This window comes from Aulostomus chinensis, chromosome 17, assembly GCF_037954235.1.
Source record: "Aulostomus chinensis isolate RoL2024-O1b breed Wild chromosome 17, RoL_Achi_v1.0, whole genome shotgun sequence".
Taxonomy (NCBI): Eukaryota; Metazoa; Chordata; class Actinopteri; order Syngnathiformes; family Aulostomidae; genus Aulostomus; species Aulostomus chinensis.
Window position 1 is genome coordinate 15,651,685 of NC_141336.1, and position 17,903 is coordinate 15,669,587.

General features: G+C 42.6%; 1 protein-coding gene across 1 annotated transcript in view; it reads left to right on the plus strand.

The window, feature by feature from the left end:
• The window catches only part of msrab (methionine sulfoxide reductase Ab), a 36,616-nt gene extending 23,365 nt beyond the window's left edge, over window positions 1-13,251 (plus strand). Inside the window, exons 5-6 of the mRNA XM_086183378.1 lie at window positions 312-418; window positions 10,416-13,251. Of these exons, the coding sequence (XP_086039504.1) occupies window positions 312-418; window positions 10,416-10,586 (278 nt within the window). The 3' untranslated portion in view covers window positions 10,587-13,251. The remainder of the gene's footprint in view (window positions 1-311; window positions 419-10,415) is intronic.
• The last annotated feature ends 4,652 nt before the right edge of the window (window positions 13,252-17,903 follow it).

Sequence of the window (17,903 nt, forward strand, 5' to 3'; positions counted from 1 at the left end):
TTTGGCCTCCTAATCAAGGTACACTGGTCCTCCAAACACACTGATGTAAAACTGATGAAAATGTTGACATCGCCATGTAGATGACAAGAGAAAGAGAGGGAAGATGCAGCCACCTACATGAGCCTATACAGCCAAACACTACCCTCCTACCCCCCCCCCCCCCAAAGCAGGAATGTGGTGTGATCTTTGAATTGATTTGGCTGCGTGAATTCAAGATCAGTTATGATGACATGATTATGAAAACCTTTTACATGTTTGTGGTACTTGTACTTAATTGTGGGGTGTGTGTGTGTGTGTGTGTGTTTATGCAGGTATGAGGCAGCAGAATGATGTCGGTACCCAGTATCGTTCCGCCATTTACACATCCAGCCCCACTCAACAGGAACTTGCGTTGAAGAGCAAACGGGTCTTCCAGCAGGTATAAACACACACACACACACACACACACACACACATACACACACACACACACACACACATCCGAAAGTTTCATGTTAATATTGACTTTTAAGCATTACTAATACTTACAGTATAACATAAATCATAATTCGTGAACTTCTCACACATCATGCCAGTACTGAAATGAGAATCATCAAGTTGAACTAAATTTAATTCTACTTTTTTTGGCCGTTGCACATTGGTCATGTGGAGTCGTCCCATTCGTTTCAATAACAATTGAAAGCCCGTCTCTGGAGTGGTGACCTCTTTTTAGAGTTGGATGCTGTTTAGTTCAGCGAAAGCCCCCTGTTTCGTTGATCCCATCTACATCCACTCATCTACAGCCTCGCTCTCTACGGCCCTCATGCTGAAAGAGGTGGAGAGGTCATTAAAACTCATTTCTAAATATCCTCTTTTCAGAGGCACACGTGTCCCTCTTTTGTTCCTTCTATCCATCTGTCCATCCGTCCATCCATCAATCCTCCATCCATCAGTTCAGTTTCTCTAATGGGATTCACGGAGAGGCAGGGAAGCACATTATGATCGTCATGGTTACTTAGGGCTCCTGGGGTCAGCAGTCACAGGCCACAAGGCTGCCATGTTGCCATAACAACAACCTTCCAATCTTGGCCTTGGGCTGGGGTCAGAGGTGAGAGAGGAGTGGCAGCTGGGACTAAGAATGGAGGACCAGAGGGGCAGGAAAAGAGAAATAGGGAGGTAATCAGTTCAGAGGAGTAAGACCGACAGGCTATCAAATGATGGTGACCCCACCCCTTTGACAGTCAACTGACCATGACCCCTCCCCAAATACGACCTGGCAGCCTTTTTACAGGCGGTAAACTACAACATGCGTGAAAGTGTGAAATGAGGATGTCTGTGGCCATGTTTAGGACATGCACACACACGCACGCACGCACACACGCACGCACTCATCTCACACGTGCACTCATCTGCATCATCCACAGTATCATGGAAATATGATATTTGGAGTATTTGTGACCTTGGTAGAGTCGACACATCAAATTACAGTTTGTTTTGTCCTCTTTTTTCTGCTTGAGCATGGATTCAAATCAGGTTCTTTTAGATTGCAGATATGAGTTATATTTAGTTGTTGTTTCTGTCTGTACTTTCTAATCCATGTTGTCTTAAAAGTTTAGTTTCTGTTTATTTACAGTCTTGGAATTGGAAAAAAAAAAACCTGCATTTTAAATCAAATTATGATTAATTAGATAGTTACAAATTAACATTGTTCATGTAGATGAGTTTAAAATGAGGTAGATTTATGTTTGTAATTATTGAGATTTTAAATTTATTTTTCCTCATGGATTCATGACTCTTACAGCCATTAAATTTGATGAAAAAAAGTGTTGTTAAATAAAATATAAAAAGAATCAAATTGATAAAAAAAATATGTAAAATATGCCTTAAAAGATGATGTCTGGTTAAAATGTAGTGCTCTTCCTCCAAGCCTTTATTTTTTAATGGAGAGTGCAATGGGTCACATGACCAGAGTTTAGTTAAGAGCAAAACTGTGTCAGTGTGCGTCAGAACCGAGATGAATGCAGAGGAAAGACATGCGCTCACAAAAAAAAAAACAATTTCTTTGGAGGCGTTACTGTCTTTCATTTATATTTAACAGAGTTATAGTTGCGTACTGTGTTTTTAATGTCAGTTCAGATTGATAATTGTATTCATCTTCATTCATTTTCCTGAATTTATTTCACGCGTAATGTTGTGCGAGTGTGTTTATGCTTGTTTGTAAATGGCTGCTCACTTGAGAGGGTTTTAAAAACAAAGAACATTGTCTGCTGAGGAGAGAGAGAGAGAGAGAGAAAATACATTGTCAAAAGACAACTAGCCTTTATGTTTTATTGTAAATTTTAAATGATACATCACCGAATTAATAATCATATCAACTGATGTGCAGCGTTTAAGCCAGCATATAAAAGGTCGTCTGTAAATATCTGTTATATTGCATGAAAACGATCCAATGTTTGTGTCATCACATGATCATGTGTGATTTTCTGAGTTGCCTCGATTATTGTATATGTGAATGTCTTTAAGTCTTTTCTTAAATCAAGTGAAAAGAAATAACAGTGGCGTTCAGGAGGGTGAAAGAGTACAACAGCGGTCGGCCATTATATCGAGCATGTTGTCTTGTCAACTCCTCGCTGGTAAACTGCGGAGAACCTTAACCTACTTCACAGCAGACACTCACAAAACGCACATTTACAAACATCCGACAGCACTCAGACCCAACCCTCCTCACCCCCCACCCCCACCCCAGTGATGCTGCTGACACCACCGATCTGTCAGCTACTTCAGTGGCACCCCAGTTTCATGGTAGGACCACTGGGACACATAGTTCCTCAAAGCAGCTGACACGCTCTGAACCAAAATGGCAGCTTCCTGCCCTGAAATGGTTGCCTTGCCGCATTGATGCTGAGTCTCAAGAACGCTTGGCTTGAAAATGGCATCTCAACAGAGGAAGCGGTGTGTGTCCGTCTGTACACCTACAGTTTTGTGTGTGTGTGTGTGTGTGCCTGCGTGTGTGTGTGTGTGTGTTTTATCCTAAAAGGCCGACGCTCTCCATCGAGAGAGTGTGTTCGGTAAAGTGACAAGAGAGTGTGGGTGGAGGCGATCTAAGACGACCAGAGATAAGACAGGCATCACAAAATCCAGATTCCACCCCATTGCCAGTCCATGACTCACACAGATACACACACACACACACTCACACGCGCGCGCACATACACACACAGACATACATTTGGCACATACACTCACAGCCCAATGAATAATTAACCCATACGAAAAGTCTGTTCTGCAGGGCTTTCAGTTTCTTAACTTCAGCATTGGGGGGCTTGGGGGGGGGGCAGAAAAGCTTGTTTAAGCGCGAGAGCGGAGAGGGAGGGAGGAGGGGAGAGGAGAAGGGGGTTCTCTATAATGAAATTTGAAATTTGCAGAACATCAAAGGCTTCTGTAGCCAAGCCGCTGTGGCAGCAGAGCACAGAGGAGGAGTGCATCTCTTTCTCTCTCTCTCTTTTTCTCACTCTCCCTGTCTCCCCATCTCTCTCTCTCTCTCTCTCTCTCTTTCTCTCTCTCTTTTCTACTTTTCTCACTCTGCTTAAACGTGTCTCCCCAGAGGTGGGTGAGGAGGGTGGGGGTGAGTTGGGAGAGGAGAGGATGGGAAGAGTTGATTTGGAGTTGGGTGGTGATGGCGGACGGCGTTGGGGGGGGGGGTGATAGAAGGAAAAATGGAAGAACGGGTGGTGTGTGTGTGTGTGTGTGTGTGTGTGTGTGTGTGTGTATGAACAATAGGTTTTATCAAGCCAACTTGAATATTGTGTGTGTTCATGCACACACATGTGTGTCGGGCCTTAGAGGGGTGAGTGTGTCCTCTGATAAGGCATCCTAACTTAATAAGCTTGAAAGATGGGAGGGAGGGGGCAAAAGGGGGTGCGGATGATGGTTAAAAAAAAGGAATGTCGTGGAGGGGGGTGTATTTGAAACTCGAAGTCTTGAGGAGAAGCTAGAGGGGGTGTTAAAACAGAGAATAGCATCAGCAGGTTCCCTTCTCGTCACACAAGGTCAACTGGGTTTCTCTTTTATTCTGGAAAGTTTTCAAACACTGTGGGTCCTTTTAGTTTTTTGTTTTTTTACTTTGACTTGCTCATGTACCTCCAAGACATCATTTGCCAAGATTAAAAAAATTTTATATTAGTGTGATACGGTTCACCAATAACTTTTTCAGGCACTAGAAAGTAATCCATAAGTAAGATATTATGAGTACATTTCAATTAATCTGTAAAAAGACGGTGAACGGGCGATTTTTGTCATGTTTCGGTCGTCAGATGTCAATGGGAGAAACGGGAAAAAAATGAAAGATCGCACGCCGCCTCGCTCTGAGACTGAAGCGTGTGCTTCGTCTCTCCCTCTCCAAAAAAAAAAATATGTAAGCACGATGGCATCCTCGCTCACAAAATGTAGGAGCACTCGCTGAAGATTAGAGCCCAGCTAAAATGGATGCCTGACCCGCGCTGAGAGAGAGAAAGAGAGATGAACAGAGCAGGGCAGGATAAAAAAAAGAACACACACACACAGGGGGGGATATACATCTTTTCACTCACACATATAAACAGACATTTTGATGAATATTTTACATAACATTTCACACAACTTCTCAGGAATAGGCGATTCTCTATTTTGGATATTTTTTTTTCTCCGCCTTTTTTCCCTAAGGTCTGTTCTTATTTCTCTGCGCTTCACCGTAATCTCTCATGCTCTTCTCCTCTTTTCCTTCGCCCCATCTCTCGCTGTATGTCTTGTCTTTCTCCTTCATCCTCACCGTCTCTCTCTCTCTCTCTCTCTCCCCCTGAGGTCATCGAGGGCAGGTGTGAACTAGTCGATAAGTATCATGTCAGGCTATTTCATGTGTTTTTTAGACGACGCCAAAAACCAAAAGCGTATTTTCATTTGTTAAGATGTTGAAGGGCTCTTTGTGTTCTGGCGTTCATGTTTGCCGCCTCATGTTGGCTGCTGAGGTGTCAGGCCGGTTTAAGATCTGAATGAAAGCAAAACAAGTGTCTTATAATGCGTAATTTGAATTAATTTGGATTTACATTAATATGTCTGTATATCTACAAATGCAGGTCTGTCACTTGTGCTTTTTTTTTTTTTTCTATCACGGCTAATACTCTTCACCACGTAGTAAATGTCCTTACATGAATGGCTTGCAATGTCAGATCTGGATACTGTACTCGATGGCAATAAACTGAGATCAAGACAGAAATTTCCTAAAATGATGAAGGTGACAAAGTCAGAGAAATGGTTCATAGTAATAACCACGGACCGCTGTGTGGAGTAGACGAAGGGATGATTACATAAATCACCAAATTGAGGTCATATCCCTCTTCAAATGTCTTCGCCATGAGTCATCGGGTGTCACAAACTCTATGTCAATGCGCGCCTCTTCCCCACCGCTCTCTCGCCGTAGGCCTTCCGAGGGGAAACGACAGAGAGAGACAAGACAGTGGGGTAGGATGAGAGTATATTTTCCTCCTCCTCCTCCTCATCCTCCTCTACCACCTCCACCCTCTCTCTCGGGGTGTCACGTCCTATTTGTGTCCCAGGGCCGACTCTCTGGCGATGGCGATGGCAAAGAAGGGGCTCTTTCGCTTGGCTGGAGAGGAAGGAGGACTTGGTAGCACGAAGCTGTGGTTTGTGTTCACTTGGGAGAGAGAGAGAAAGAGAGGGAGAGAGAGAAAGAGGGGGAGAGATAGAAATACACCCGTTCAGCCATGTCTTTGACAGGGGAGTATTTCCGACAGGCATGAAGAAAGGAAAGGCTGACTGGGCTGAGTGAGCTCAGCCTTACACACACACACACACACACACACACACACACACACACACACACACACGCATTTGTTTTTGTCACTTTGAAGGACATTGCATTACCTTAAATTCCCCTGGCAATTTACAAGTTTTTTACCTAAACCCAACCTGAACCCCAACCAGGATCGAAGCATGAATTGTGAATTATATTTTTGCAAGATTGTTGTTTTGAAATTTGCGCTTCCATGATGGGGCACACGCTTGTCTATTCTTATGTATGTATATTTCAATCTGCACGCACACAAACCATCAGAACGTCATAAAAACACTCAACTCTAGAACACCTTCCCCTCTAGAAATTTCCCTCCTCCGTCGATGTCCATTTTTACCCTCCACATCCTTCCGCCTTTCCTCCTTCCATTCCTCCGCTGTTGCTGCAGTGAGAGAGAGAGAGGGAGAGAGAGTGAGAGTGAAGCCACATAAGGTGATACACAGTGGTGTGACGCCATGCATCCTGATTTATAGATCTAAAATGGCTGCCGTGTTGTGACTGCTGTAGAGGGCTGGATGTAGAGCGAGGGAGCGGTGCAGGGTTGTCGGGGGGCTCGGGGTGGGGGTGATGTTTGCTTGCAATAGCAGACCTTTTCTTGGACGTTGTGTTCTTACATGAAGCATCTTCTGCCCCGAAGGCTGTGCCACTACTGTGTTTTAGCGGTGATCACTGATTAATTAGGCCATGGAGCTCTAGATATGCTGGCTTGTTCGCTAGTGTGCTGTAGGATATGAGCGGGGGGAAAATGGGTTCTTCTGTGTCATACTCTGACCGATGCATTTAAAAGGTAAATATTCCAAGGTTTTGATACCGTGTGTTGAAGGTTGCGCTGCGCTGTAGTTTAGACCGTGGATGCTTGGTTCTTCCTGCAGGGAGATCAGAGCCATCACATTGTAGCAGCAGCCACTGAGGACTTGGAGGTCAGCTGCTGCCTCAGCCTCTCTGTGGGGTGCAGAGCTTTGATTTACGGACTCCACTGCATCACCCACGGCCCACACATATCAAGAACCATACTGCCTCCATGTGGCCAAAACCATACACTAACTGCCTCGCTGCCCTTTGCTGACATTATCTTCCTGCTTTTATTTTTTTAAACCCCGATCAGATGATTTCTTTTTTTTTCCTTAAAAAAACTGTCTCGTGCATAGTAGAAATACTGACTGCATGTGTGGGCTCAGTTTCAGCGACGGCAAATGTTTTTAGTCATCACACTTCCATCTATCGCTCCTTCTCAGGTGAACGGTGGCGTTAACTGTGCAAATACTAGTTTTAAATGAGCACCTAAACAGGTGTTTGACAAATTAGATGAAAACACTAAATAAGCGGTGGATAGACATTCATGTAGATCTCAAAATAAATATCTTTTAACGCTTGGAATGTTTTTAGGGACGCACCACTGCAGGCCCTAATCACTGGATCAATACCGGAAAACTAGATTAATATAGCCTATTCTGATCCATTGGCCTAAATCCTCACATAAATGCTCAGATAAATATGAAGGAACATGCTGTTAAAAAGAGAAGAGAGTCAAGTTGCGTGAATTTCTTTCCCTTGTTAAAGGAAGAAGGGAACATTGTGAAATTTGCATTTATGTATGTGTAGAATATTTAGTTTATATACCCATCTTGGAAGTGTTGTGGAGATTAGTTGAATTTATGGTGCATGGTTACCTTCATAAAAAATGCTGATATTGTTTTTTCTCCAGAATTCATCCTCTAAAACTAAACTCTAGTCGACAAAAATCAAATCAAGTAAAACAAGACTAAAATAGTTCCGTTTTTTCTTCTTAAAAAGACCGAAATGATCAGTCATAAAGTCAACTTAAGCGTGACTAAAACGGAAAAACAGGATGATGACCAAATGGGATGACAACAATCAAGCACGTGTGGCACAGGATTAAGACTTAAAAAAAAAAAAGCTGCAAAAAAAGAGACACTACCCCAATATAACATAAAACATCAATCACAGTCAGATCTTGAGTACAATAGCTGCATCTGTACTCGGATGTCTTCTGTTATTCTGTGTTCACCTACGTCACGCATCAGCAGTGCGGCGGATGGTAGACCCGTGGGCTACATTTTGAGAGGAGAGGAGCTAACAGCATGGAGGGAAGACGCAGGACGTATGCAGAGGCTGAGTGGGCTGGGCAGGTTGATGCGGAATTATCTCGTATCAGTTTGATGGGACTCGCCAAACACCGCTAATCGACGCCCTTGTCGCTTCACTGCTGTGAGGTGTAGCGAGCTACATGCGAGCTACTTGTTGCCCACAGCTGGTCCCACCGCACCTGGAGCTTGTCGTATTGTCAGCTCTCAGGAGCAATGATTCAGAGAGGAATGAACGCTTGTGTTATGAGATAAAGAAAAGAAAAATCACTCAACAGTTATACTTTTAATATACTTGTCAGAGGTGTTAAGTGTTTTTGTGTGTGCGCGCGTGCGTCTGTGTGTGCGCGTGTGTGTGTGTGTGTGTGCACGCGCTTTCTTTTGAAGCTGTCTCTCATGGTGTTTAGAAAAATGTTAGCGTGAAAGTGTCTTATGGAGTTCTCAAAGAGAGCGGATACTCTTTGATGCTTCGTCCCACAGAGAGAGCCACAGAGGTGAGCGGCGCTACAAAAAGAAAAAAAAAGATGTTCCTTTCTTCTGTCACTCCATCACCCTGCTTTCTAGTTGAGGAGCCGAAAGTCTTTACTGTATTAGTGAGAGCTATTGAAAGTTCACATCCAATACACCACAGAATAAAACAACATTTAACGGATGTGCTTATTTGGGCAAAGTTAAACACCTGAGAAAGTAGTTCCTGAATATTTGTGATGGAAACAGGCTGCGGAATATGAAAACATGAAGGCGTTGCAAGCAGGGAAAGGATTCTTCGTAGTCTATTTCAAGAACTACAACTTTGGCAGAAACCGAAGGGATAATTTGTGGAAGCTGTGATTGACAACAGTAAAATAGATGATGGACAGTAGAACCAGTAGATTTATTTTTTAGAATTTCATTATTTATTGTATGAAAAATAAGGGGCCTACATTACCCACAATTCAACTACAATTACACCGTTTGTGGCTCTGAGCCTTTTGCCTCAAGCTGAGCCACAAACGGCTGATAAACTAAGGTCCTTAAGACCTATAAACAAACTTTGATGTGCTGGATTGATGGAGTTTCCCCTTTAAGATAAGAGGTTTAAAATCGATGTGTTGATAATTGTCCAGACCCTAGCGGTTGCACAATGTGTAGTCAGGGAATTTAACAGAACATAAACCTATTGATTGACACTGATTACACGGTCTGTGTTTGTTGACAAAAAAACCCCCACAGCTGTCTGGTTGTTGTGTAGCCACAAGCACTTTGAATTCCCAAATATCTACACATGTAAGATGTTGAGTCTTTCAATGCTCTTGTAAAGGAGTTATTTACTCTGCATTCTGTGTATTTTTACTGCGTATTACTTAATTACAGTACATTACTTGTTTTAGCTGATGCTCCTCCACAGACAGCAAGAACCTCCAGTTGCTCCTGGTGAGCAGGCTGGCACCTTGCATGACGGCCTTCACCATCTGCGTGTGTGTGTGAGTGAGAGAGACAGAGAGAAAAGCTGATTGAGCACTTTTTTGCATTATCAAGCAATGTCTGTTAGAAAGTGGAAAGGTGCCACACACGAAGAACCCACTTACAACCCTCATTTGGTGCAGTGGGCAGCACTGTCGACCCACAGCAAGAAGGGTCCGGGTTCGAGCCCCGGCTCGAGCACAGGATCTTTCTGTGTGGAGTCTCCATGTTCTCCCTGTTCCTGCGTGGGTTCTCTCTGGTACTCCAGCTTCCTCCCACAGTCCAAAGACATCAAGAGAGGACGAGGCTGATTGATACTCTAAATTGACCAAAGGTGTGACTGTGAGAGTGAATGGTTGTCTGTCTCTGTGTGTTGGCCCTGTGACGGACTGGTGACCTGTCCAGGGTGAACCCAGCCTCTCACTCGAAGGCTGCTGGGATAGGCTCCACCCCCCTTAACAGGATAAGCAGTAGAAAATGGATGGATGGATTTTCAATGTTGCATTATTTGTATTTTTTTAATCTTTTATTGTAAGGTGTCCTTGGGTGCTCAGAAAGGTGCCAAACAAATAAGATGTGTTATTATTATTAATAAGAAGAAGAAGAAGAAGAAAGTGTATCAATTCCATGACAAATCCTCATATGAATTTAAAAAAGGGCATGTCCAAAATATATTCCAGAAAAAAAATGTGCTGAAAAAAAAAGACAACACAAGAAAGAAAAACAGGCGTTCTTAATGGTCCCCTAAACTGAATAATGTCAATGCAGAATGAGAAAACATACTCCAAACCAACTATATGAGGATTGAGTGTTCAAAGCGCAGCCTGATATCACAGCAAACATCAAACCATGTATTTTTTTTTTAATCTGGCCAGTGAGCCATTTTCTTCTCACCAATAAGAATGTCCTTGATCCAAGATTAGTGAATCATTCACCCCCCTTGTAAACTTTTTTTTTTAAATAGCTGTTAAACAGTCTGTTTGGTGTGTGTGTGTGTGTGTGTGTGTGTGTGTGTGTGTGTGTGTGTGTGTGTTCCCCAGGAGCTGGATAAGAAGGGTTATAGCCCCATCACAACAGAAATTCTGGAGGGGCAGCAGTTTTACTACGCTGAGGACTACCACCAGCAATACCTGAAGAAGGTACCCAAGGGCTACTGTGGCCTTAAAGGCACCGGGGTCTCGTGTCCCATTGTTGGGAAGGATGAACTGTAAGGAATGTCTCATGGAAAGGATGATGTGACAGATGAGAATTTTTTTTAGAATTCAAGTAATTTCCTCTTTTTCTGTTGATGTGGTCTTCGTGGCTCTGTGTGTCACGGGTAATTCTTTACTCACCGGCTCGTCTGGTGCTTCACACACGTTCACAAACACGTACACGCTGGCAGCGCTGCCCTGGAATTTTGATCCTCGTGCTGTGAGACATTAATGTCCATTCCAGGTGATTAATAACTGCCTGACTCAGAAGCAAGTGTCTGAAATGGGAAAATATCAACTACTTGATGCATTTTGCAAAGCCAGCTGTGTTCATCCAACATTTACAGGAAGCGCTGTTTACTTAGTCTCCCTGAATCTCACATAGCTGAAATTGTATTTATTAATTTATTATTAATAATATTTACTCTACTTTTATATTTGTTTGAAATGATATTTAAAGATACTAGTTTTTTTTTTTAATCAACTTCGTTTATTTTTTTCTTTTCTTTTCAATTGTCAGGTCATCTGTAACCGTTTCATACAGAACAGAATGCAAGTAAAGTCACAAATCCAGCATTATTCCTCAGAAAATGTCCTGGCTGTCTGGCATCACTGTGCGATAAAGCAGTTCTCTACCAGTACCACCCTCTATTATCACAAAATCAACTAAAACACATGTTTTAAAGATCATATAAAACACAATAAAATGGAACTCCAAGTGAAAGTTTGATTGCTTTTTAAATGTGTTGGACTGCAGTAATAGTAAGCTTCCATGTGGTGGCGACATTGCTCAAAGAACATAATAGGTCAGGAAGTTTTGAAGTGAAATCAATATGACATGAAGAATTAATATGATTTTTCCAATTAAACATCAGACATTTCCTATTACTTTATAATAACACTGTTAGACTTGGTTTTCTCTAAAGTTTTATGTAATCAGTACATTTTAGCCTAAATATTTCATTTAAATTAAACTTCAACAGTCCGAACACTTTATTTTCACGCGTAACTTCAAACATGATCAAATGTCGTGGCTCGTTACTCGATGTTTTAAGTGCCAAGCATGTGTTTGCATGCGTACGTGCGCGATCGTGCATGTATGTTTTGTACAGAATATCCACCTCTTCAATTATTACTCCCTAATCTGCTCCATTTGAAAAGAGAAGTGGGTATGAGTCAGTGAAAAAGAAAGATGCACCACTCATTCTGAGATGTAGAATGAGACACTCGAGGAAGTAATGTGTGTAGTATGATACACACTTTGCTTAAACCATCACTTCACACACCCCCAAAGCCATAATTATGAATAAAAGCCTTATCATACATCACATAATTACTATTGTAGAGATAATTCCAAGTACAAATTGTGTGCAGTATTGTTTTTTCCCCAACTTTATCAATCTGAAGGTCTATTTAAAAAGAAAATCACACACATGGTTACACTCCAAAATTCATAGATGATATCTACAAAAAGCTTTCTGGTCGACCACATTTGTGTGATTCAGCCCGCTCTCGTTTCTCCCCTCCCTCTCGTCTATCTTTCTGTCTGTGTGTATGTGTCACATCCTGACACCTGTGTGTAGGTGTGGACCAAGGCACAGGTGCAGGTGCAACCTCTCGGGGCCTATTTTTGTATTGGGACAGATATTTTTGCATGTGTCTGCATGTAGCACCCGCTTGTATATCTGTGTGTGTGTGTGTGTGTGTGTGTGTGTGTGTGTGTGTGTGTGTGTGTGTGTGTGTGTGTGTGTATGCGCACACGTGTGTGTCAGGGCATGTGAAGTTGTGGCTTGCTTGATTGAACCGCACCGACTGGTGTGCTTGGCAGGGACAGCTAACTCTTCCCCAGGCGCCCGCCTGTAACTTTGCATGCTGTTGTGTATTGTCGAGTGCATGATAAGAGGTGACCTTTTAATAAAGCTATTTTCATTTCCTGTGTTTTCAGCAGAAGCTGCTATGAAAGTTTAATCGCTTAGTGAAATCAATTTTCTCCGCCATTTTGTCTGACTTGAAGAAGAGATACCTCAGTGAACCAGGGAATGATTGTTTATTTATGACACATTACAGTGAAGGCACCATCACAAGCGCTATGAGTCGATTCAGATTGAGATTAGCTGTGGGGATTTTACAAGCGCATCAAAGTGACTTCCAGTTAGAGGTAGCTGTCTTGAAGCTATCTGTGTATCGTTTGATTAAAATAGGGCATGGAAATGCATGGTACTCCCATATACGCATCCATACACAAACACAGTGGGGCAGGGCAGGACAGGAACCAGGCTGTGTGTGCCCTTCAGACAGAGCCTATTGTCTGCAGATGGGCCTTTTAATGGCCCCACAGCTGGCCACAAAGAGCACACCGCTCCAGCTCGCTGCGACGCCTCTCACTGGCCTTTACCCAGTAGTCCTGAGGAGGGGACGCGGCTCACGGCTACAGTAACACTATATTGCATGTGCTTCCCACATATTATCCTATTATGCTCCTTGTCCTCCTTGTGAAATTGGAGCTGCAATGAAAAAGGTCTTTATACTTCCGATCCTTGGTCACATTGTTCAACAATTCAACAATATATATAAAAAGAGAATACGAAAAGCTATTATATCTTGTATAAAAGATGAGTTTTTCCCCTCGTGTAAAACTCAATAAGCATGTACCAGCATATTTCACTTGGTAACATCATGACATCCACCCACTTTTCCCGCATACATTAGTCAGCTGGATCGTTAGCGTAGGCCTAAATACTATATCAAGGTATCTGGCAAAAAACAAAAACCCTACATTTATTATTAAATCAATTAATTTTTCGTCATGTAAAACTCAATAAGCATTACCACAAGCTTTCTTACAATACCATCATAATATACATTGGTTCATCAATCTCTTTTAGTTCAAGTACATTAGTTCACCAGCAAATGTTTTTCCTCAGTTTGTCTTTAGCTGTTAAGCACCTCAAATCATATTTCCTCCTCCTGGAAAAGGTTGTGATTATGGGCATGGTGAATGTAAAATTAGTTTCTTTTTAATGAAAGCTGTGGAAGCTCCAGATTAAGAAAAAGACGTTTTACAGAAGACAGCTTCAACTACGTGGAGCTCAAGTTGGGTTTCGTCTCTGCCATCCCATAAGCGTACACCGTTGGGAATTCACCTAACATTGCTGTGACACAATCCAGGTTCACTTTTCGCTATTCAAATGCAACATTATTTCCCCCTTCATCTCCTGTTTAAGCTCAGAAATCTGTCACAATGAAGCCGTTGGACCCTTGGTTTGAAGTTTGTCAGGCGGACCTTGAAAAGAAACGATTCCCCAATCATGAGTTTGAAAAAATCCCAGGTTGTCGGCCGAAGAAGAACCAGCTGAAGTGAGAGAGATGGGCTCTGGTTGTTTATCAGTCTTTTATTTTTTTTGCACCCTTACCCACACATACACACCATCGCAACCTACTACCTCCGTCCTGCACTGCCGCCTAATGCAAAAGGCAGCACCCACGCACCAAAAAGGCACCTTGCAGAGATGTGCACCCACACACTTTTCTTGCACTCTTACATCTTCTCTCTTGTGTCCTCCTTTCCCCATTTTTTCATTTTTTTCCCCCTTGACAGGTACAGTAAAATCCTCATTTAAATATAGTAGTATGTACTTTCTTTTTTTTAAATACCATTTCCTCTTGAGATAGTGCCATAGGTGCTGGAGTGTTTTAGACACCAACCAACACCATTGTTTTTCAGAGCCGTATAAATAGAACAATAGAAGAGATCGTTCTAGCTCTCCCACTGTCCTGCCAGCTGGAGAGTTGTTTTGCCGCCTTGTCCTGCTCCTCACATATTTACCCGATTTTAGAGGTAGTAGGAAGACAATTGGAAGTGGGTGGATGTGTGTATCATCTTCATGTGTAATAGCAGAGGGAAAACAGCTCTACATGGCCTCTACATTTCCCCTGTGATGATGTGAGAGTTGTATTTTGCAGATGTGTTTGCATCCCCTCCCTTGCTCTCCCTTCCCCTCCCTCTGGTTCCTGCATGGGCGCAGGGCCTCAATCAGAGCATCAGGGCTCCAGGAACCAGAGCACAGCAGTCTCTCTGTGTTGCCCAGAGAAGCGCAGCCTTGTCTGGGTCGATGCATCTGCAGCCTGGGGGCGAACCGGGGGAGAGGGCAAACCCTGGTGCGCCTGGTGTATCCTGGTTTCACTTGTGGTCTTCTCACGCAACGTGGCCTGACCCTTGAACTTTGAAGGGGAAAAAAAACACACAGATTTTCAGATGTACAAGTTTGCACACAACCAAGCAACCGTCTGTGCTCATTTGCAAACTTTTAGACAGAATATATCTCAAACAGGTTCGTTTAGTGCTGCCATACCTCCTTTAAAAACAAAAAAAGGCAACAGCACACATATACAGATGTGCGTTCTTTCTGATATAAAATGTCACAAGCCTCATTTCTACTGGGAATAGCAATGGGTTAAGGGTGGTGGTGGAGGGCAGCACGTGCTGCAGGGCCCAGTTGGCTCGCTCACTGGCCCACTGGCTTTCTGGCTGACATCCCACACTGTGACACTCTGCACCTGGGTGCCTGTGTGGCAGCCATGCTAGCTAGCTCGAAACACCACCACATGATACACAGGAAACACACAAATAACTGCAGAGTGTCTTTATCACAGTAACCACTTATTGGGGGAGTGCTGCTGACAGAAAGGGGCTGAAGACAGGAAGTATATATGGGCTGCAAGAGAGAAGAGAGGAGTGTGATATCAGTTGGAATGGGACGTGCTGATAGCCGTGCAAAGAGGAGAAAACTGGAAAGTGAATGTGTGACTCGTGAGGATTCTACGGCACCTGTTTAGTCTGATAATAGAGGAAGATTTGGAATCAGAAACCATGTTCAACTATTTCTTACATTTCCTGTTTGTGATGTTTTTTATACTGAAGCCTCCACATAGTTGATTGCACAATCAAATGATTAAATTTCATAACGCTCAGCAGCTGCCATCAGCATTGCGCATATGTGACAGTTACGTTTCCAAAACGTCTTTATCTGCTTCTCATTTTCCAGCTATCTGCTTTGTCCATCTGAGCTTCACCTCGCTCACTTGAGTTTCAACACTAAACAAGCCCTTGATTAGAGCACAGCACAGGAAAGTGTTGCAATGTTTCAGCTTCCAGGTGGTGCTGCATTGATGTCACGCCATTCTGACAAAAGAGGACAACACCTTCTTTGCAACACGTAGCAACAACTTAACTTCTACCAATACACTAAGATGAGGTATTATCCATTTCTGAATGAATCCATATGGAGAAAAAGAAAGACATCATCATGGGGGGGGGGGGGGGGGGTCGATGGTGGAAGAGAAAATGAGAAGGAAGGAGAGATGAAGGTGGCTGCACCAGGAGGAAGCTGGGTCTGATGCCTCTCCATGCAGCTGCTCCCAACACCCACACTCTTCCTGCGGGAGCGTGTGTGTGCGCGCGCGTGTGTGTGTGTTCTTGTACTTACTAGATATTGAGGACTAGAATATGTATTTAACCAACAGAGTGAGGACATTTTTGGAAAGTGAGGACATTTTAGCCAATCCTCACATCTTCAAAGGGTTGTTTGAGGGTCAAGACTTGGTTTAAGGCTTGAGGTTAGAATGAGGTTCTGGTTAGGTTTAGGGTCGAGGTTAGGGTCAGGCAGTCAGTTGGAATGGTTAGGTTTAGGTTGAGGGGCTAGGGAACGTCAATGAAAGTCCTCACAAAGGTATAAGTACAGGAATGTGTGTGTGGTTGCGAGCGTGTACATGTTCGGTACCTCATTTTCACATGAAACACAAATTCTTAATTATCACTGGCTGAACGCTTTGGATAATTCTATAATATGAAGTACCCTAATTAAACAAGGTGCTCTTGCTGTTGATTGAATATTTAGAATAAACTTCTTTTTTTAACACTAAATAATTTAGGGCTGGAAGAGCTCAGTGGTACAACTTGAACCCTCTTGATCTTCAGCTGTTTTAAACTTCATGGATACCGGAAGCTGCCTTCCAGGTTGAAGCCCTCCTGTCTTTTTTTTTGTTTTTCTTTTCTTCTTTTTTCAAAGAAACACTGGCCTCAAAAAACATCCGCTGGTAGAAACGCTGGCCTGACAGTCACTGAGTGGAAAGGTTTGAGGTAAGAGTGTGACCACACTAAGGTGTCAGCAAGGTGTGCGTTTCTGACTGTGTCTTCATGCATTTCTGCTTATGTGTACTTGATGTGTGTTGCGGTTTTTCGAAGTTTCCATCACAATGAAATGTAGCGCCACATCACTTGTAACTGCCTGCTTCCACAGGATTGCACTTCCCATTGACCTCAAGCCAGAGCTCCAGAATGGGGAAGAAATGTGATTTGCGTGACTTTCGGCATTATTGGTGCCCAATTAGCTGGTTTAACTTATTGATCCATTGGGATTTGGGGGTTTGAGGAGAATAGTCTGAAAAGTTGGGAAAAAAACAACAACAAATATCTAAGTTAAAGGGCAAAAAGTCCTTGTTGATGACACAGAGGTCAGAAACGAATGGCCAGAGACGTTCGAGCAGTTGGAAAAAGGACTTTGCCAACATTCACTCCAGTTATCATCTAAGTATTGTGATTTGTCTTCTTGAATATCATCTTTTTTCTTTTTTTTTATTAATCCTGAATCAAAAGGTTGGGTTGTAATGGGACATTTATTCCATTGCTTTTTATCTCTTTGCTTGTTTTAACTTTAAAAAAGTTTTCTTGACTAAATACAAAGGTTACAGTCGCCAGTTTTGTTAACTTTGGAAAAATAACAATATAATGCATATTTACCTCTGTTAGATGCATGAAAGTGTTTTTATCGACAGTCTCTGTGTTTAAGTTCCTACCAAGGGTGTTTAAGGGTCATATTTTGTGCCAACTTTCATTTCATTTCAGACTAACTCCTAAAAGCTCTCGAAAATGATCCTGCTTTGCAAATTACAGAATATAGGAAAAATCTATTTAAAAAAACAAACAATAAAAATCAAATTGGCCACATTTATTGTCATCGTGTTGATTCAGGAGGTAAGTAAATTGTGCCAGCCATAAAAAAATAACTGTTACCACGGAGATATGCAGAGGAGCATGTCTGAGCCCACAAGAGGAACCAGAAGACCTCAACAGAGGATACTCCTGTCAGCTGAGAACAGGAAACTGAAGTTAGAGTGAGAATGTTTTTCAGACTGTCCATTCAGTAAAAAATATGACCTTAAATATTGAATTGATTGTAGCGGCTGGAGATTCTAGAAGCCCCTTCTCGATGTTACTGCTCATATGCTGGTGGTGCGGGATGGATTCAGTACATCTGCTTCACACTCAGTAATAAT